The 21,481-nt window shown below is 37.8% G+C and overlaps 1 protein-coding gene across 1 annotated transcript in view; it reads right to left on the bottom strand.

Moving 5' to 3' along the window:
* LOC129242513 (regulating synaptic membrane exocytosis protein 2) overlaps window positions 1-19,138 on the bottom strand; it is a 250,808-nt gene extending 231,670 nt beyond the window's left edge. The window contains exon 1 of the mRNA XM_054879192.1: window positions 19,084-19,138. Coding sequence (XP_054735167.1) covers window positions 19,084-19,119 — 36 coding nt within the window. The 5' untranslated portion in view covers window positions 19,120-19,138. The remainder of the gene's footprint in view (window positions 1-19,083) is intronic.
* Between the last annotated feature and the right edge of the window lie 2,343 nt (window positions 19,139-21,481).

Here is a 21,481-nt window from a genome sequence, read left to right as displayed (position 1 = left end):
TCTATGTTCTTGTTGCAATATTGACTTATCTATCAGCTTATGTTGTTAGAAAAATTTCACAACAAGCAGATATTAAAACTTAGATTTTGATTTTTCCCTTACTTGCAAGCCAAGGCATGCTGTTTGATGAAAATTTTGCTTATGTGTGCAATCTCTAGGGAATGTAAGCCGCAAATATTTCAGCCAGCTGACAGCAAACAACAAGACCACATGCGGATATGAAATGTATGTGTGTAGGTGGATAGCAGATGCTAATGTAGATACATTCTCGTACATATACGGAGTAAGGATGCGTGAAATTGTTGCATTAGCAAAATGGAAGCCTAGTAGCATTACACTTTCGCTTCCGAGTCATAAATGTAAAACTTATTTAAGAAATTTTCTGATTTTAATAAACAGGCTGAGGCAAAAGTAGTGCTTCAGAAGTATTGCCTGAAGCAATAAATTTTACAGTTCATGATATTTTGCTTCAATTCTTTACTTACAGATCGAAAAGTTATTAGTTGACAACCCGCAAAGTAACGATACCCACCCGAAGAGCACGAGAAGGGAAGTAGAAAAAACTATTTCGTGTACAAAATCATAAAAGACTTCCGAGTGTATTTGCAGTTATGTTAAATGTTTATTCAAAAAATATATACTTATAGAGTATGGGAATAACTTTCCGCCCTCGCAAAAGAGGTGTCGCTGCTGATACTATTTTTGTGTGCGCTTTAGTAATATACTGGGATTTAATGGTGTTTATGTGAAGACTTTAAGAAGGTGTTCGACGCTATCAAACTAGACGCAATATGGCTTGCACTGAGTAGAAAGGGAGTTCCCCGCCAAAAGGCGATATCAGCGATAGATTCACTCCCAATGTAGGCGTAAGGCCCTGTTGCCACTTATCTTCATCAACGTCCTTATTGATGTCATGAGCCAACTGACCCTGCACAAAAAAGGCATCGTATGGCATTAGGAATTAACAGAGAGAACGTCGGTTCGAATCTCGGTGAAACACCAAAATTAAGAAAAAGATTTTTCTAATAGCGGTCGCCCCTTAGCAGGCAATGGTAAGCCTCAGAGTGTATTTCCATGAAAAAAGCTCTTCATAAAAATATCTGCCGTTCGGAGTCGGCTTGAAACTGTAGGTCCCTCCATTTGTGGAACAACATCAAGACGCACACCACAAATAGGAGGAGGAGCTCGGCCAAACACCCAAAAAGGGTATACGCGCCATTTATATATATATATTGTATATATGGAGTTTCACCAGGCATCTTGAGGAGCTGGACTTTGCCGATGACATTTGCCTCCTCTCTCACAAACTCTTTGACATGCAAGCAAAGGCGAACAAACTAGTCGCGCTAGCATGCACTGTCGGACTGGATGTCAACACCGTCAAGACTAAGGCTATGAGATTTAGCCACCGTCAAGACCAAGGCCACGAGAGTTAACCACAATAACGGAAGGCAGAGATTGGTTAACGGATGCCCGATGGAATTCGCTGAAAGCTTCTACTCATCACGGCAGATGGTAGCGCAGATGAAGATGTCAACTGCAGGCTAAACAAAGCAAGGGCGGAATTCAAGCGAAGCATACAGTATGGGGCTGTTCGCAAAACTCCAAGCCCACTAAACTACGAATATTCGGGTCATGCGTGAAGTCCGTATTGTTGTACGGAAGCGAAACATGGCTGGTCTCTAACATCATCACACACAGGCTACAATCTTTCGCCAACAAATTGCATCATCTGTAAAATATTCTGGCCAAACACCATCAGCAACGACGCGCTATGGAGATCAACGATTGAGCAGCCCATCCTATGGCAAATCAAACGCAAAACGTGGCAATGGATAGGTCACACGCTTAGAAACCTACCAGATAGCATCACGAGAATGGCACTGGACTTGAACCCGCAAGGGATATTACACGAACTAGCAGATGCCGACATCTTATGGGACGGTGCAGAAACAATAGTGCAGAACCATGTAGGATGGAAGAGTACGATGCTCTCAAGGTAACTGGGTGCCACATCAATTGAAGGAGGGGCATATCGAGAGGCGTTTGATGACGTGTGAGATGCTGCTTGAACGACGGAAAATAAAAGGTTTCCTGCATCGCATCGTCACTGGCGATGAAAACTGGATCTACTATGATAACTCTTAGCATCGAGAATGTTGGAGCGTGCCAGGTAAACCAGGCCCAATGACAGCGAAAAGAATATTCATGCTTCAACGCATTTGGTAGGATCAGAAGGATGTCATCTATTATGAACTCCTTAAACCATCTAAAACCATCTCTGGCGAACGTTACCTACTGCTGCTAATGCGTTGGAATCGATCGCTCAAAGAAAAGCGTCCAGACTGGGACGGTAGACAGGACAATCTGATTTTGCTGCACGACAACGTCCGCCGCAGGTTGTTAAATCGGTCCAGAAATATCTAGATGAACTGAATTGGGAGATCTTGCCCCACGCGTCGTATTTCCCAGACATTGTACCTTCCGATCAATGCAGACAGCCCTTATTGGAAAGCGGTTCACTTTTTACGAGAGCGTCGCTAACTGGCTCACTGAATGGACCAAGTCAAAAGAACTTGAAATTTTTGTCAGAGAAATCCGTATGCTGCCTGAAAGATGGAATAAAGTTGTAGCTTCAAATGGCACATACTTCTCATAATATCATGCATTATTTAATTGTTTAAACAATTCGTAACTTTGGCGTAGAAAGGACAGAAACTTATTCCCATACACAATAGTTTTTTAATTAAATTCCAAACTCTAGGTGGCCCACCCTGTATAACAACGGAATTTACTTAAAAATTAGCTCAACTAAACTTTTAGTAACAGAAATGAATAAATAAAAATGAACCAAAAATATCATCAGAAAAACACAAAAGGAAGTGAAAATAAAATCCTATGCATGTGGATTCCTTGATAAACATCTTCCCATAACAGTACTACATCTCGCCCAGGCTGTGTAATACGAGCAGACAGTTTTTGCAGTTCACCATCTATCAATATCGCCACCTAACATACTTTTATACGATTATACCTACCCGCTCAACACACATACACACACATGTACAATTTATACACATACATATGTTACTATCTTATCAGTGGGCGTGTACCCAAACGTTGAGGCGCTTGTAAGATGAAGCGCAATTTTGTGATGCTGGCGATGCCATTTTCACCTCGAGCGCTTAACGTAAGAATCCTGCTGATCTCTTTTCATTCTTTACTTTTCTTATCCTAATCCATTCAACATTTTTGCTTATTTGCCGCCGAATTTAGAAAAGTCGACAATATTTACTTTTCCTTGTTTGTGTTAGAAATTTATGCCAACATGTTGATTTAAGCAAAGGGGAAGTGAACAGAAGTGGGCAACGCCTAGTAAGTCGAACACACAGCTGCATGTAGCATAAGAGTCAATTTTTATTTTATATTTATAATAAATTTTAGCTTAACAGAGGGGCAGTGAAAAATTAATTATTATTTGTTTTATTGAAGTAAATTAATTAGATTTAAATTTAATTTTTAGAATTTGTTTTGTTTAATTTTATTTATTTAGTTATACTGCATCCCAAGGAATTAAATAATACATTCGAAAGAAATAAAGCGAAATAAAGATAGGGTGAATAATGAACTACTATTTCTCGTCCATATGCAAAAAAATCTTGGTTTTGCTACACTTGTTTACAACTTTGTGTTAGTTGCTTTCATATAACGGCAACACGCTGGAATTTTTATTGGGTTGGGGAATAAGTCCATAGCGTTTTTATAATTTCTCTTTTATTCTATTTTATATAATTTAAGTAATCATTTCATAGAACGCTTTTTGCTCCATAAAACTATGTTAGTTGTAGTTTTGAGCAATTTAATTTTTTATTTTTTTTTTCGGCCGCCGTAGCCGAATGGGTTGGTGCGTGACTACCATTCGAAGTTCAGAGAGAACGTAGGTTCGAATCTCAGTGAAACACCAAAATTAAGAAAAATTTTTTTCCAATAGCGGTCGCCACTCGGCAGGCAATGGCAAACCTCCGGGTGTATTTCTGCCCTGAAAAAGGTCCTCATAAAAATATCTGACGTTCGGAGTTGGCTTGAAACTGTAGGTCCCTCCATTTGTGGAACAATATAAAGACGCACACCACAAATAGGAGGAGGAGCTCGTCCAAACACCCAAAAAGGGTGTAAATAATAAAAATAAAATAATAGTTTTTCATGAGCTCTGAGGCTTAAAAATAGAATACCCAGGAGGGAAAAATCACTATTTTCGACATCTGCTCTTTTATCGAGGTTAAAAAGCTGCCGAAGCAGCCCGGGACATTTGCGACAGGTATGGAGAAGGTGCCATAGGCGAGTGTACAGCACGGAAATGGTTTGCAAAGTTCAAAAATGGCGACTTTGACGTCGATGACACGTTCCGCGGCGGAAGACCTTCTGAATTCAAATGTCTGAAGAATGTCTCAAATCACTTTTGAAGGAGAATGGTGGCCAAGCCAACCGTTAATCAGAGGAAAAAATTAACTGCGATCATAAGACGACTCGCAATCACCTCCATTACCATCAGCAGGTCGGGTAAAATAATATATCCGCGGTAAGGCATGCCTGTCGTAAGAGGCGACTAAAATCCGATAGGAGAGGAAGGGGCCCGACTCAAAAGCCCTTATATACCCCTAGTTCCTCCAGCGGCAGGACTGTAAAGCTCATTATGATCAAGACCCGTAAGATGCTGACTACGGTATACTGGAAAATATTTAAGATTATGTAGTCTATGGGGTGGTGAAATCAATATTTTATCATCTCAGTACAGGAGAGTGACACCTCAACGAAATGGCTGATAGGCAAAGCCTTCGCGTACAATCCTTATACGTCACCATTAAGTTGGTGGTGCAGACTCAGTTGAGAAATCCTGACTACTTCTTTTCCTGGCCTTGAATTCTATTGCCTATGAAGCGTAGAGTCAAACCTCGCATAGCCTCCCTACTTGCATAGATAACCATGGGGATGCAACCGGAAGTCGAGACCCCAAAGAATTGATTATGAATACCCAAAATCAAAAACAAACCAGCGGGCAAAAAACAGAAAAAGGAGCAGAGATGGCCGAAATGGCAACGTGGATGCAGCGTTCAGAAGAAGTAGCTTATTGCTAAGATCACCGTCGGCAAAGAACGCACTAATTTTGAATGCAGCTGGAAGTGGACCAGCCCGCACTGCGTTCAAAAATGGCAAAGCTGATAGTCCCGCAAAAGGCAACGTGCACAGTAACATTATCATTCAGATGAAGGTTGTCTCCAGCACAGCTATTGGAGGGCTAAAACCAGCACAGTATACCTCAACCAGCACTCTTGCAGCGGCAGGATGCTCGTCACTCTCATTCTAGCGAATGGCAACACAGAAACGATCACCACAAAATAGAGCACGTCAATCGATGCAATTGAAATGTCTCATCGGTTTGAGCTAATAAAAAACATGAGAAAGTTGGAGAAAGATGCGATCTCCCAATGCAAGCTGATGATGAGGTATATGCGTAGTTGTTCAGACGTCAAAAGAACACTGGCAACGAAGTCAAAGCTGGAGTTTCAAAAATGGCTGAGCTGCTGGATGTAACGCTGAATTAAAGACGTTCGTGGAAGGCAGCAGAAAACGGGAGGGCGTTCTCAAAATCCAGAAAGAAAACTGTCATGCAGCAAATAATAGATACTACCACCTCTGCGATGACAAACCCGAAGCGAACGGCAAGTCAAGGCTGTGCCTTAGAGTTGCAAGAAAGCCAGGACAAATGGACCTGGCGGGAACAAAAAAGGCCCCTTAGAAAAGGAGTTGAGGGCTGGCAGACTAAGAGAGGCAACCAAAAGAAGACGTAGAAAAAACCCAAGGAGCAAGCCACGAATACAACTCGTAAAGATAAAAGCTGTTCTGATAAAACCCGGAGAAGGTCATAGTTATGCAAACGTTCTAAAGCACTTGCGCCCGAAGATTACGACTGATGAGTCAATCAAAGTAAGGTCCGTTAGGAAAACGTAGGCTGGGTCCATACTTTTGGAGTTTGGTAGGGGAGGAAAAGTCACGCCAGAATTCGTACATCCGCTGGAAATCACAGGATATCGAAAAGAAAGATTAGTGGTAGACTATAAAGACTCCATTTAATGCCACGAGCTATAACTCTAATTATCTATGAGTTTTTTTGCCTCCAAAAACTAACAGCCAGTCCAAATTAAATCTCACTAAAAAGTGCGCAGGTATATAAAGTTCGGCCTCGACCGAATTCAGCAGTTCCTTAATTCTGTGAAATAATTGTAATAAACTCTGCTGGAGCAACTTAAGTGTTGCCCAATTTAAAACTTCAACTGCAGCAGCACAAAATGAGTGTGTAGCTGTAGTAAGGGTAGTTTTAATATATTTGTTTTATTGAGCTGCTGTAGCTGTGCCAGAGCTGCTATTTCTTGTTTTATTTTATTTTTTTTTCGAAAGAAAGTAGCAAAGTCAATAGTAAAATGTGCATGGTCAAACTTACACACACGCATATACATACGTAAGAGTGAATGCGGCAGTTAATGCTGAGTGTAAGAATTAGGTCGGATCGCTGTCCATAAAAAAAAAAAGTGAAAATACTATTCCTTTTTGAAGTATTACGGGGCGAGTATTATAAAAAAGAAAAAATTACAGATACTAAATAAAAAATATTTATTTAGGCTTCCCTATTGCCTGCAAACAGAAAATTAAAAAAGTTTTTTTAATAGCGGTTGCCCTCGGCAGGCAATGAGAAACCTCGAAATGTATTTTTGTTCCTCATAATAAAATATGTACCATTCGGAGTCGGCTTCGAACTGTAGGTCCCTCCATTTGTGGAACAACATCAAGACGCACCCCACAAATAGAAGGAGGAGTTCGGCCATACACCTAAAAAAAGTCTACGCTCCAATGATTTATTTTAATTTATTTTTAATACCTGCAAATACACTTTTTTCTTATCAATTTGGCATTTGAGGGCTGAAAACAAATTTTTTTGTTGAATGCTTATGAGGGAAGTATCTCAAATCAGAAAAAAATGAACAAAAATATTTGAAAGAATTAACGAAACAAATTTTTATTAGTTATTTTGTGACCGGAAAAATAATTGTTTTATCATAATTTTTTTCACTTCATATCGAATTTTTGGAAGAGAAAATTGCTGGTAAATTGGTTTTTAAATTTTCAAATAGGTTGTGAGTTTTTCGAACTTTTTTGTGACCCATTCTAATAAACATTTTGCAAAACAAAATGAATGGGCAGCAGTTGCACATAAATACCAACACAGCGCAGTTGCGCACAGAACCTATTTATACTCGTACATACACATATACTTATGCAAACATTACTGTGTACAAGCGAAATGTTACATATACGCCCTGCTGTTTATTTGCACGCGAGCAAACGCATGCGGCTGTGTTGTTTGCATTACCGCTGGGAACGTGGTCACTCACGCAACTAATGCACATGTGTAAGTTGTTAATTAAACTTGAATGTAAGTCAATTACGGGAATTTCAAAGCTTAATTGTGTTCACATTTTCATGTTTATCGAATACTGCACGTGAGACCCGTCTTTGGGAGTCAGTGCATTGTATTTGCAGATGTTTTACGGCAATCGACGATGCTGCTTTTGCAATTCATTGAAGGTGCGATACAGCGTCTTCACTTTTTTTTTAGCATGACATATAAATGGTATCAAATGTTTTTTACATAACGACTGTTTGTAACCGGTTAACGGAATCGAGATAGCTTTAGGTTAGGTTAGGTGAGTTTGCACTCTTTACTATATTTCTTTAAATTCGAAAGGAAGCGATGAAGGCGACGTATGGGCAGAAGTTAAGCGGAGTGTGGAGAAAACGAAGAAAACACTGGCCACTGCCAGATATGCCACCTGTTCTTGTAGCGGTGCATAGTGTTCCCGATGCCAGCGGACAATCTGGTGCCTTACGTTCGCTTTGGTAGGAAGTTTGATGTGTTGGTTCCAGTTAGAGATCAATGACTACGTCCAGAGAACCTACTAACGGGTGTTATGCACAATGCTATAGTACTGATAGCAGTTGTATTCTTAGCGGAAGCCCATGCCATTTTGAATGTAACATAGTGGCTAATTGAGAAGAATTGGCGGTGCATTGGAATATGTGGTGACAGTCAAGCTGCACCCAGAGTATTTGCTAAGCCACACTGCTATTCGAATTTAGTCGGTAAATGTAAGACAAAACTGAATAGTTTTGCAAAGCGCAACAAAGCTTCTCTTATTAGGGTGCCTGGACATTGTGGTATTACGGGGAACGATTTGGCTGATAAACCGGCTATTGCAGTCTCTACAATCATGCCACTAGGCACTGAACCCTTTCTAGGAGTCAATTCTACATTGATTGATAGTGGTCCACCCATAGAAGATATTGGGCTGAGTTGGGCTCCTGCAGAGTAGCTCAGTGCTTGGTGAAAGAACCAAACCTGAAATTAGCGACCTGTTTCCTAAAACTTAGGAGGAAGGGCCCGAGAGTACTGGTGGTTGTAATCACAGGGCACAAGGCCTGCGATCAGTAAATGGCTACCATGGGAATCACTGGTGACCCCTTATGTCTATTGTGTCTTGTTAATGAGAATACTGCAGAGCATTTTCCCTGTAGTTGTCCGGCGGTTTCTAGAATCAGACTCAGAACCAGACAGGAAGTTGGCTGGCGAAGTACTGCAATTTTTCCGTCTTACCTTCCATATTGTATTTATTTTGTCTCCCTATTATTTCCCATGAAAAATATTTAAGTGTAGCACAATGGTCTTCCTCACTGAGTGCTTGGGCTTGTCTAGCTCGCCACAAATCTAATCTAATCTAGGTTAGGTTAAATGACTGCGTATGCAAGAGCCTACTTTGACGAAAAAAAAACCAGAAGGAGAGAACAGAGCAGAAGCGGAAAAGGCAGGGAGGCTTTCCCTAAGAAGATTGAAGACCGAACGGTAGCTATTTGTATTTGCGTTAACCGCTTCAAGCTACAGATGAAATTCATCCGGTGTGCAATAACTAAATCGGCCATTTCCCCAGATGTAGCAAAAAAGGAAGAGCTAGGAAAACTGTATCGCAACCCGAGGAGAGCAAGACAACTCAAAAGAAAGTGAAGAGGTGATTCCACCTCATCATCCAAACAGCTACTTCAAAAAGGACTCGAATCAATGAAAAGTCTTACCTAATCTCGAGTGTCAGCTAAGGCACCTATAAAATTCGAGATCCGAGGCTTTTTTAGCCTTAGAAGTTCGCTAGAGCCCTTCGATTCACTCGTAGCTAGAAGAATTTTGCGACTTTGCGTGTTTGCGCTCCTGGATTTATATGAAACCAACTTTTCCAGGAGTATACCACGGGTTTTTGAGGGTACCCCAATTCTCCATTTCGTGGGGTAACTGCCTCGAGGATCCTGGTTTAGCGGGGTCATTCATACATTAGTTTTCCGCTCACTATGTCACTATGACAAAGAATCCAAATGAGCGTAATATCGAACTACATATTCGGTTGCAGACGTGAGAGAAGTGAGGTATTCTCTGACTAATTTCGAGACTATCAATAACGAGCGCGGGGTGCAAAATATCGCTTGAACTTTGGAGTAATTACCAGATAGATATGAGCTAGTTTTTGGTTAGTTTAGTTTCTATAGTAAAAAAATATTTGAAAGAGGTGGCAACTCTATTCATAAGTAAATAATACTGGCATAAGAGCCTTTATGCCCTTATTGGTATATTTTATTCACTTCTTCAATAATTTGAAACATTTAGCAACCTAATGTGAACGATTTCAGGGATGATATCTACTTAAATAATTTCAGAAAATAATAAATTGCAAAAAATAAATCGTATGGATAAAATAAAAATAATAATATGTGGAATCAAAAATATATAAATTTTCCAAACAGGTTTATCACATTCCTTTTAGGTGGCAAACCTATTCCAATGTATTTTTGAATTCAAATAGTTGCAGTTTTAATTTTAGATATTTAAATAATTAATATTTAATAAATAACCAAATTCAAAAAGTGTGCAGCCCGCTCAAAAATATTTCCGAGAAGTTTCTCACCTTTCCAGAAAATTAAGCATTATATGTAAGTGACATATAAAGTACATATAAAGTCTAAAAATAAGAATATAAAATCGCAACTCTATGCAAAAGCATGTTTTACAATCAATCTGTAATATTTTATTTACTTTTCAAACAATTTGGAAAATGTGGTAACCCTGTTCAAAAATATTTCTGGCAACATATTCAGATGGCAACTCTGTTCAATAGCATGTTTTATAGTCATTCTGAAATATTTCATTTAATTTTCAAATAATTTGGAAAATGTGGCAACCCTGTTCAAAAGTATATCTGAAAACTTATTTAAGTGGTCAAAGCAGTGTTTGATGACCACTCTTTTATTTTTTCATTTAACTTCCAAATAATTTGAAAAAGGTGGCGAACCCTCTCATTAATATTTCTGAATAGACTTTTAGCTTTCTAGAACGCTTGCTAGCTTACCACATTTTATTTAAGAGGCAGCTCTATTCTAAAGCATGCGTAACAGTCATTCTGTAATAATTACAAATAATTTGGAAAATATGGCAACCCTGTTAAAAAAATTTCTGGCAACTTATTTACGTGGCAACTCTAGTCAAATGCGTGTTTGATAGCTATTTGTAAATATTTTATTCAGCTTCCAAATAATTTGAAAAATATGGCAACACTGTGTAAAAGTATTTCTGAACAGATTTTCAGCTTCCTAGAATGTTGGTTAGCTTACAATATTTTATTTAGGTGGCTACTCAATTCAAAAATATGGTTGATAGTCATTTTTTTAAATTTGATTAAATTTTCCATTAATTCGAAAAAGGTGGCTATCCCGTGATGAAGCTTTTCTAGCTAAGCTGAGAAAGCCAAACGTTATGAGATGTACAAGAATTGCTCACTTAAAGCAAACAAATTTAAACAGATTAACGCTCATCGATGTTGTAAGTGGGCACTTATTTACTTATATTTTCTTCTGGTGGCACCCTATTCAATATCATTACTGAATTTAAATTGTCACTTGGTATTAATAATTCTAAGCTACATTTACTTCTTCAACAATTTTAAAAAGTAGAACAATTCTAACATAATAATTATGTAGCTAAACCTAGAAAGTAAAACATTATGAGATGTGTCTGCGAGAATTAAATTAAAGCCATAAGATATAAAAAGCACATAGACGCTTATGAATATTCTCGGTTGACTTGCTGACGTGCCATGCAATTTTGAAAACTAGCCAGCTGCATTGGCCCGCGGCTTCTTTGTAAATCCAATTTCGCTAATACTTCAAATACACAGCAACTAAAACGGTTTCGCATCTAAGGCAAGCCGCCCCCTTGCAATATATACGCACATACATATCTACATAAATATGTGCGCATGTGTGTCCTCCAGCTTGTGTTTTTCTTTGAGAACTTCGTGTATTTTCAAACGCTCATGCTTTTAAAGGACTCCACTGAGCGAACTGCATAAATTCACAATTTCATCGATTTATTATGTCCAAAGTTGTTGTTTGTGTGCAGATGGATGTACTTACAAGCAAAATAATTTTCTGAACTCCTGCGAAATGCTGCTCTGTTCTATGTTTATTTTTTCATTTTTTCTGTCGCCTTTGTCATTCAAATTATGCAATATTGACAATATTGCCAAAGTTTGGCGCGCACACTCCCACTCTCATGAATATAATAAGAAGACAATAATCTTACTTTCCAAGTAAGTAATTCGCTCTTTTAGCAGAACTTTTTTTATTATATATTTATTTTATTTTTTCGTGTTATTCATGCCCGTGTAAATAAAAGTTTGAATGGCATTTTTAGGCGTAGCACACAGACGAAGTTAAGCAGTAGCATGGCATCAGGGCGTATACGTAACTTTTAAACGAGTGATTGGTTTTAACGATCGTCCGCGGGAATTTGCCAACATATTGACCAATTCGCTTGAACTTGAGCGAATACACTTCTACATTTTTGTTTGAAAAAAAAGGCGATGGGATATTTAAATATTTTATAAAAATTAGTTAAAGCATCCAGAGGGGAAATGTAGGAGGACATAGAATATTGCACACACTTCATTGACAGGTGTTTGGGGGGGAGCTGCTCCCTCACTGTAAGGTGTATGTGCCTTATTATTATCCCGCATCTAGCTACCTCTGGATGCAGTTGTAACGAAATTACTTTAAAAGTATCGATTGCTTGAAAAGCTACTGAATGAATTTCCAATACTTTGGTCACAATACGAATTGAGCTGGAATCTTCGCTTTGTGCATTTAAGTACCACTACAGGTTTTTTCATATCTTATAAGAAAAATAAAAATTAATTTTCCATCTTCTTAAAGAGACAGACATTTGTATCTGAATTATAAGTTTACTGGGGTCACAACGTAGATATTTTGGTTCGTTTGGTACACTGTGCAGGTTTGCCTAAATTTTCGCGCCCATTTGAAGCGATAATAAACTGTTCGGCTTGTTGTTGTCCAAAACAGTCAATTCAAAGCCGATTATGCCTAATACAGGTAGCTTTCTAGTTACTAATAATTTACTTCTGGTAGTGGCAGTGAAAAGAAGACATAAGAGTTGTGGGCCATATGCACGCTGAGGCGGTTTCATAAGAACCGCTCCTAAAAAGTATGTAAATAATATTCTTATGGTCACTAAAAACTATGTAATAATATTTAGAAGCGATTGATTTTGACAATGAAATATCCCATCTAAGTACTATATTTGTAGATACGGGTATGCAAAATAGCTGAACGGCGATAAATATGTTTATGAATATATTTACATATTGACAGTATCAGTAGAAAAAGAGATTTTACTTATTATAACTGAGTCGAATTCCAAAATGCAAGCAGAATAAATTTTATAACCCGCGAAGAAATGTTGCATTAAAAATTGCAGTTTTAAGAGATACTGCGCTCTTCACCTTAAACTTCCACAAAATCATATATTCGGATAAAAATAAAGCACTTGACGACTGTTGGGCGAAGCATCAAGTCACATGTGTAAGGAATACCAGCCCGGGAACTTCTCTACGCTCGCGGAAGACAAGTATCGTTCGCGATAATTACTTATGAAGGGACCAAATTTGAAATTGCCGATCAATTCCAACTAATCAGCGCAGTTAGTCAGCCCAGCTCTTCAATCTCCAGTAGAGGCAATCTCAGGTGTGACTAATTATCAGGAAGTTTGTTTCGCAGACTTGCCATACGACGTCGAAGTTGTCTATGGTAGTAATGAAGAATGTCCTTACTTTAGTGATATGTTCAGAGCGGTACGCATACATTACCTTCGGCATAGAGAATATACAGCTCATAGGCACATCAGCTAAATCGTAAATAAATATTCCCTTAGCGACAAAAATTTCTATCTTGCATCGAGACTTGAATTCGCACCACCAGAGTCCTCCATCTGAGGAGGAAGTCCTCCTTCGGGACAGAGGACACTTTCAGCCTACTTTTCCTATTTTTGGTATGGGTCTTCAAGTTGTTGTACTAAGCCGACTCTGAATGGCAAATGATTTTTTTATGTAGAGCTTTTCCAGGGCATGAATACACCCAGAGGCTTGCCGTTTCCTGCGGAGAGGCGACCGCTTTTAGAAAAAAACTTTTTCTATAATTTTCTCTTTCATGCACGCAGACCTAAGTCCACACACTTTCGAACGGTAGTCGCACAGCAACCCATTCGTCCATTTCGGCCATAATAATAAAAGCATAAATTTAGTATTTCGTCCACCTTTAAATTCGAAGCACATTGGAACTTCGTTTTTTAATAAATCCAACGAGACACCTTCACTAGGCAATCTAACTTCAATTTTCGAATATTTGGCAGATGCCTCAAAATTCTGTGACATATAAATACTTCGTAAGAATGGAATGTGATCTGTCTCCATTCATAGGTAAATTTGATTAATAATTTAAGCTCTAGTGCCTGAGGCTTTGCGATCAAGTAGAACAGGCGACACGAGCGTGGTTTAGGTGATTCAAAGTATATTTGTGATTAAGTATGCTAGAGGTTCTAATAAATTCGAATGGAGCTGTTTATTCATGTATTACAACACATACATTTGTATATACCTACATACATATGTATATGTATATATATTTTTGTTTCAAATTACTTCATTAGCAAATTTCAGAGATATTTAAAGATACATTTTTAAAAGTGCATTCTGACGAAAGGCAATCAACATTTTTTTTGGAATAGCTGGATATATCTTCTTTCCTTTGATATCCAAATTATCATCATGGATTGAGTAAAAGCATTTAAAACAATTTTTTTTTAATTTGCTGCTTTCAAGTTTTAATGTCTTTTATCGAAACTGCCTATGCCACATTTCGATATAAAGTCTACAGTTTCACGTGCATATCAAATTTCTGCTGGATAACTTTTAGTGTCGCACGGTGTTATTACAGTGGCCACTGAGCCCTGAAGGACAATTTTAAAGGCAAAACTTCAAGCTGATGGTGGCAAATGGCAGGCGTACTAGCCTTTTCCGTTTTTCTTTTGACTTCATTTTTCGCTAGCTAATGAGAAACTTTTAAAGTTAAAAAACAAGACAAAGGCAAGGAAAATTTCAGAAATGTTAATTTTACTTAGCGCAGTTGGGCTGCTCAAACGCAAACATTTAACCAAACCCTTTTTTCGTTAATTTTCGTCGTGTTGGCAAATAGTGCCAGTGCTCGGCTGGGCTTTTCCTTTCTTAAACCTTTTAGCTACTGAAGCACATTAATCACAATGCCGGGTAGGGGGAAATAAGAGAAAACTTTTAAATTTTTGTTTATGGTTTTCTTAATTCCTTTCCATCCTAATATTTTTGTTTGGAGTTGGATATGTTTCTTTTTTCTTTGAATACTTTATTATTATTATTACTCGAAAAACATTCATTTCCATTTGTTTGGACGCTAGAGAAAACTGAGCTAATTGGTGATTGATGGTATAAAATTTGTTCGAAAAAATATATACTGTTTTTGAATGAATATTTTATTTAAAGTTTGTTGGAAACTTCATCACTTAACATATTTAATAGATCAATTATTAATTTAAAAAAATATGGTACAACCCTTTCAGTGATATCCGAAATAAATTTTTAAGTAATTTTGATAATGATTCAAAAATTACTTATGATTCAGTCACACCTTATGCAACCGCATATGGCATCCGTTATCATTATGACTAATAAAAAAAACAAAAAATTATAAAAATTTATGATGAGTATGAACCTAAAATTGAATGGACAATACACACTTTTCACCCATTTAAATCACCAGGAAATTTTTCCTGCCATGCTCCTAAGGATGGGCAATTTGTTGGTACCATAGCTAAAAGCGATATACACAGGATGGCTGAGGTTTAACTGTGTGCCAATACTCTGGAGAGAAGCAAGAGTTGCGTTTATACCGAAAGCAGGTATAATCAACTCCTTACTATCAAAGGAATATAGGCCCATCAGTTTGAGCTCATTCCTTCCGAAAACGCTTGAGAAAATCCTCGACACCCACATTAGAGAAAATAGGTTGTCAAACTTTATGTCTAAGGCACAACACGCTTATACTAAACGCAAATCCATGCGTTACACTCACTAGTGTTAGCTATATGTAGAGAAAGCTCTCGAGTACGAGAAATACAGATTACATAGCTATAGTAGTAACAGGCAAATACCTAGACACCCTGTGCGACTAAATGAATAATAAACTCGTCCCAGTGCATAAATGGACAACTCAGACAGGTTCGGGGATCAACGTCGTTAAAACGGATATGACATTAGGTGCGCAACTAAGTTCTCGCTGTTTTTGTTTTTGATGAAAATACAACTTTATTCTGAAAAATGGTTACAAGTGAATCATTGAAAGTATTGCCCATCGCTGGCTACTATCATACTTTTTCCCATCCTTCTGGACACAATATCTCGATAATTTGGCGGATGGGGTAGGATTTCCCATTTCAGTATTTCCAGGTAGGTTTTAACGGGTTTGGCAAAGTGAGGCTAGGCGTTGTCATGCTGTAGATATATTTTTGCATGCCTCTCCGCATATTGCGACCGCTTCTCGCGCAGTACTCGGCTCAATCACATCAATTCAAGTCGATACCGATCCACAGTGATGGTTTCGCTTGGTTTTAGCAGTTCATAATAAATAAAACCAACTTGGTCCCACCAAATACATAGCATAACCTTCGCAGCGTGAATATTCGGCCGCGGCGACGACGTAGAAGCATGCCCGGGCAGTCCCCATGACTTTCTTTTCTTTGGATTGCTGTAATGAATCCATTTTTCATCACTCGTCCCGATGCGATGAAGAAAACCCTTCCTTTTTTGCCGCTGAAGCAGTTATTCACAGGCGAAAAAGGACGTTCTACATCCCTTGGTTTTAACTCATAAGGAACCAAAGTCTCCTGTTTTTGAATCATTCCCAAAGCATGAAATCGCTTGGAAATGGACGGGTAACTCCTAATACTGAAGCAAACTCGTCTTGCATTTGACACGGATTCTCATTGAGCAATGCCTCCAATGCAGCGTCTTCGAAGGTTTTTGGCCTTCCATCAAGCGGACGGTCGTCAACATTAAAATCACCGTCTTTGAAATGACGGAACCAATCTCGGCACGTTACTTCACTTAAAGCAGCATCTCCATAAACTTTTTGTAGCTCTCATTGCGTTTTTTTCAAATGAAAGAGGAAAATAAACATTTCCCGCAAATGACTATTACTCGGCACAAAATCTAGCATTTTCACAAAACCAAACGTATAAGATACCAAAACAAAATCACTAATGTGTCGAAGTAGTTTGCTTACCATATGTCTAAGCTTGTTTAATGACGCTTAGGTTATGTTAGAATCGCCTAGCACACACTGCTGGCGGCATCTATTGACAAACAGCGGGAACTTATTGGCGCACGTAATACTTTTTACTAGAGTAATTCTGGATAGCAAACTATCATGGAAGCACATGGAGAGGAAAAAAATGCCAGTAACGCACTGCGTGGATGTAAAAGAATGCTGGGAGTTACATGGGGTCTATCTCCTTCAATAATGTATTGGTGTTACTCAGCTGTAGTAAAGCCAATATTACTCTATGGTGCTCTAGTGTGGTGGACTGCATTGAGAAAAACAGCAATGGAAAGTATTCAGCGTCTTCATACACCCTGAACGACAGGGGATATTAAAACTTATCCTACGGTAGCACTTGAAAGAATACTCAACTTACCACAGATTGACATTGCGGCATGCATTTGATTTTGTCCAGTTTCACAAGTTGCTCTGTAGGTTAGGTTAGGTTAAATGGCTGCCCTAGCTTAGGGCACACTTGGACCAATATTTAAAATTCGTCCGTTGTGATGCCATACAGGGGAGAGGAGAAATGAGAAGGGAAGGAAGAAGGGGCCTTGGGATTAGGAGCGATGATGACCATGCATTTTACGACGGCGCCGATGGTGGCTGATTTGCGTTAGTAATTAGTCGCAACAAGCTACTGATGAACTTCACCAAATTGGTGATATTTGGAGCCGCAGGTGTAGCGAGAAAATGAGAGCCCAGATGTCTAAATCTTTGCCAGAGGAGAGCAGGAGAGCTTCTTTTTTTTTGACGAGGTGGAATCCTCTCAACACCTTCTTTTCTTCTCTCGCTCTGTAAGATGAGACAATCTTCTTCCAACTCGATCCCTTTGATTTCAACCGATCTCGAGATTTGTTGCCAAAAAGTGATATACGCAAACTTTTTCGCCTGGTTTCAATGAAGTACCGCACGATTTGATCGAATATTTTATTTTCATTGTGCCTTTTGGGACATGGAAAAACTGAACACTACCTTTTGCCCACGTTTTGAGGCACGAAAAAAATAGCATTGCCTGCTAACTTGCCTTTCATTTCTATGCTATTGAATATTTTTTGTTAATTTGCTTTCAGTTAAAAAGTATATTTTCCATGAGGGAATCGCGTATTTATTTAGTAGCTCAAGATGGCTGACGTGAAAATTAGACATCTACATCACCTTTAATTCTTGCTTAATTCTTGGAAATAGTTTGCTTTTGACTTACAGAGTTATGTGTTTTCATATATTATAATAAAACATTTGTAAATAATATTTAATGTTTCACGAAAATAAATTCTTCAAGAAGGCAATTTTTTTGATGCTACTCAAATTTTATGCAATAATTTTTCGTTAAATAATTTAAGGGGGGACCCTCATTTATCGGGTCAAAAAAATCGATTTTTTGGAAATAATTTTAATCTATTCTACAACTATTTAAGAATATACTTTCAAAATTTCAAGTCGATATCTGTATTTTTGAAGGAGTGACAAAATTTTTAACAGGACGCGACGGGTGGCCTGATCGCCTGTATCCAAAACTTTAAACGCGTTTTTCTCGAAACATCATTTTTCGATTTTGTGTACACAATTAAGAACGCTGTATTGAACCAATCAGGCTTTACAATAGCTCATTTTAAAGATAATTAAATTGTTTTCAATGTGACATTAAGTGTTTTTTTAAAAAAAAAGATTTTCATATTGTTTTGTAATTTTAAAGTCAATTTTTATGCATGAAAAATCACTTTTAACATAAAACTGGGTAAAAAATATCAATTTCGACATTTTTTTTTTAAATCAAAATGTCACATCGAAGGTATTATCCTAAAGTTTTAAAAAAAATTTGGTTTTTTTATTTCAGAAAAAAATTCAGAGCGCTAGAATGTACACAGATAGAATGAGGTGCCATGGACGAGGTGTATATTTCCATACTTAAAATGTTTTTTTTCTTCTCCGAAAATTTTTGTAGACAGTCAAGACATTTATTAAAGTACTTTATGAATTACAAAACGTTTGAAGTTATTTTACCTGAGAAAAAAATTCCCAAAAATGATGCATTTTTCGACCGTCTAAATGAGGGTCCCCCCTTAATTTATATATCCAAATTATGAAAATCTCTCGCAAGTAAAATTATTTAAAAGTATTAAAAAAAAAGATTATTTATATTATCCATGCCCTTTTTTGAGCTCTCTAAGCAAACGGCGCGCGTCCACCGAAAGAAAAGTGCAGCACTAAAGTGCTTAACAGTTAGAAACTCACCTTTTTCATGAATGTCATTACATTGGTGGGCAACATTATGATCGATTCTTTAGTCTCGCTATCTGCCAACGAATACTTGTTGTTGTTCTTACTGCACGCTGGTTTTGTTTTCCTCTTGTAATTCTTCACGTTTCACGCAAGCGGCGAATATTATTAACACATCACTGACCACGAACGTGTCAGGTCGTTTCAGCCAATTTACAGAAAGTTTTACACTTTTATCTCTGCTTTATTCTGCTCTCCTTTGTTTTGCCCCTGCCAATTTGTTTGCGCGTGAATGCACAGATTTTTAATTACGGCAATTGTTATGCGAAATATGGCAAGCCAAATAATGAAATTTCGAAAACGAAAATATATATTTTCTTAGCACTCTGCTTTTGGCTTGAAAATGAACGCTACGGGAAATAAGGTCAGCTCCAGCGCCAGCAAAGCGTGAACGTTAAGTGGTATGCTTTTTATTGTTGTTGCAGAGGTGGCACAAAGCCGCTAAATGGCAGGTGTGGGCGTGAGTGCAGCAGCAACCTCACCAACACCTACAGCAGCACAAGCAGGTTGCATGCTGCACGCTTATCGTTGGCAAACTGGTGAGTGGCACATTGACCAACTGTATTTACTGCTAAAAATTCGACTCTATCAGCTGATGGTCTTTTATTTATTTATTTGGTAATTTTTGTTTTTTGTTTTAGTTTTATTTTAGTGAGTCTGCATCTTTTATGCTGAACGCCTGAAAATTCGCAAAATAGTAAAAGCAAAAATTTGTAGTTGTAAATCGTGGCCGTTTTTCTGGCTGCACTTCACTACATTTTACGGTTGAATTTTCCAGTTGTGGAACCCATAAAAAGCAGTATTCTGACTGCAATGCATCCGCATCCACTTGGTTGTGTGTTGGTGCACCACAACCACCAACCAATCAGCAACGGACTTGCGTTGTTCGCACTGCCGATTATACAGCAATGTTCCGCCTTCGCTGCTTGTACTCCGTTACTTCGTTGGTTGCTGGTTTAAAGCAACTTCCACTTGCATTCATATGTATGTATGTGCGTGCATTTATATGACATTTGCTACTGCTCGCTTGTAGAGAGTCGCTATTTTTGCTCGTATTATTGTTGCCGTAGCGGTTTTTATTTTCCTAGCAGGGTTTCTTGCATCCACGAATTTAACTTCGCTACCTTTATCGCATTTAAAGCATACTTTTCGGCGTTGTTCTACTTTTCAGCAAGCGCTTGCCAATGGTTGTTGCAGCGTCGACGTTTAACTCAATGACTCTGAGAGTAGCGTATAGCTGCCTTTGTTTACTCAAAAGTTTCTTTCTTTCTTTGCTCTTTATTTTCAAGTTTATATTCACTTAAAACTCGTTTTCATGCATGGCTCGACTCGCTGCCTTTTCGTGACATTGTTGCTGTAAGTTTTCTAATTTGCATCTGAATACTCGTACATTCAGCATTTTTCGCGTATTCTATTTACGTTCTATGTATTGTAGAAACTTCTCAAATAAAATATTCAGCCAAAAAAATTTTAGTTGAAGAAAAAACTTTCTGGTTGATTGTAGCACAACTTTTATCCAACGGAATGTTTTTCGTGCACTTTACTGTATTTTAACCATTTTTTATGCTGAAAAAAAAAAGAGAAAAGAAGAGAGAAAAATAAATATTCAAGTTGTCTTTATATTCCGCTTAAGTCTAAGTTTTGTTTGTGGAAACAAATATTAACAATACCATTTTTATTTCCATCAGCTTTTGAGACTTTAGAAAATTCTATTCATATCAGAAGCAATCAACAAGAGCCATTTGCACCCCCATTTGGTCACTTAGCTGCAACACCTTTAACGCACTTAGACTTGCCAAGAAAGAAAGAGTCACATTTTTGTTGTTCCTAAGCATTTCGCTACCACCACTTCTTCAGTGGCAGCTAAAACACGCATTTCAACACCACTAAATGTTTAGCCATAGTGGAAAAAATGCACTACCAAGAACTCTTTAGGGATGGTGAAAATCGAATTGCATTGCATGCATGAGCCGTTTTCTTTGAAAGTGGTGCAAGTCCATTTTATATTATATGCAGATATTTAAGGGTTTGCATTTGAATGGTTTGAAAGATATTGGAATATGTTAAAGCACTGATTTTATGTTTTTTAAATATTAAATTGATTTAATTTTATAATGTAATCATTTTTTAAGTGTGATTAACAAAAATGTATACTTTTAATGTCTTCAAAAGGACTTACACCACTTTTAAAGTCAGCAAAAAGTAAAAAAGTGAGCCGGTGTCTTTGAAAATGGTGCAGGTCCATTTTGACAAAATGATGAAAACAATGAAAATTTTAACAGATTTTTTTGTAAAAAGTTTATAAATAAAAAGTTGGTAGTAAATTGTATTAATTTATATCATTAACTAATTT

The sequence above is a fragment of the Anastrepha obliqua genome, chromosome 3, assembly GCF_027943255.1.
Source record: "Anastrepha obliqua isolate idAnaObli1 chromosome 3, idAnaObli1_1.0, whole genome shotgun sequence".
NCBI lineage: Eukaryota > Metazoa > Arthropoda > Insecta > Diptera > Tephritidae > Anastrepha > Anastrepha obliqua.
The sequence above is the reverse complement of the archived record's forward strand: the minus strand, read 5'-3'. Positions and strand labels throughout refer to the sequence as shown.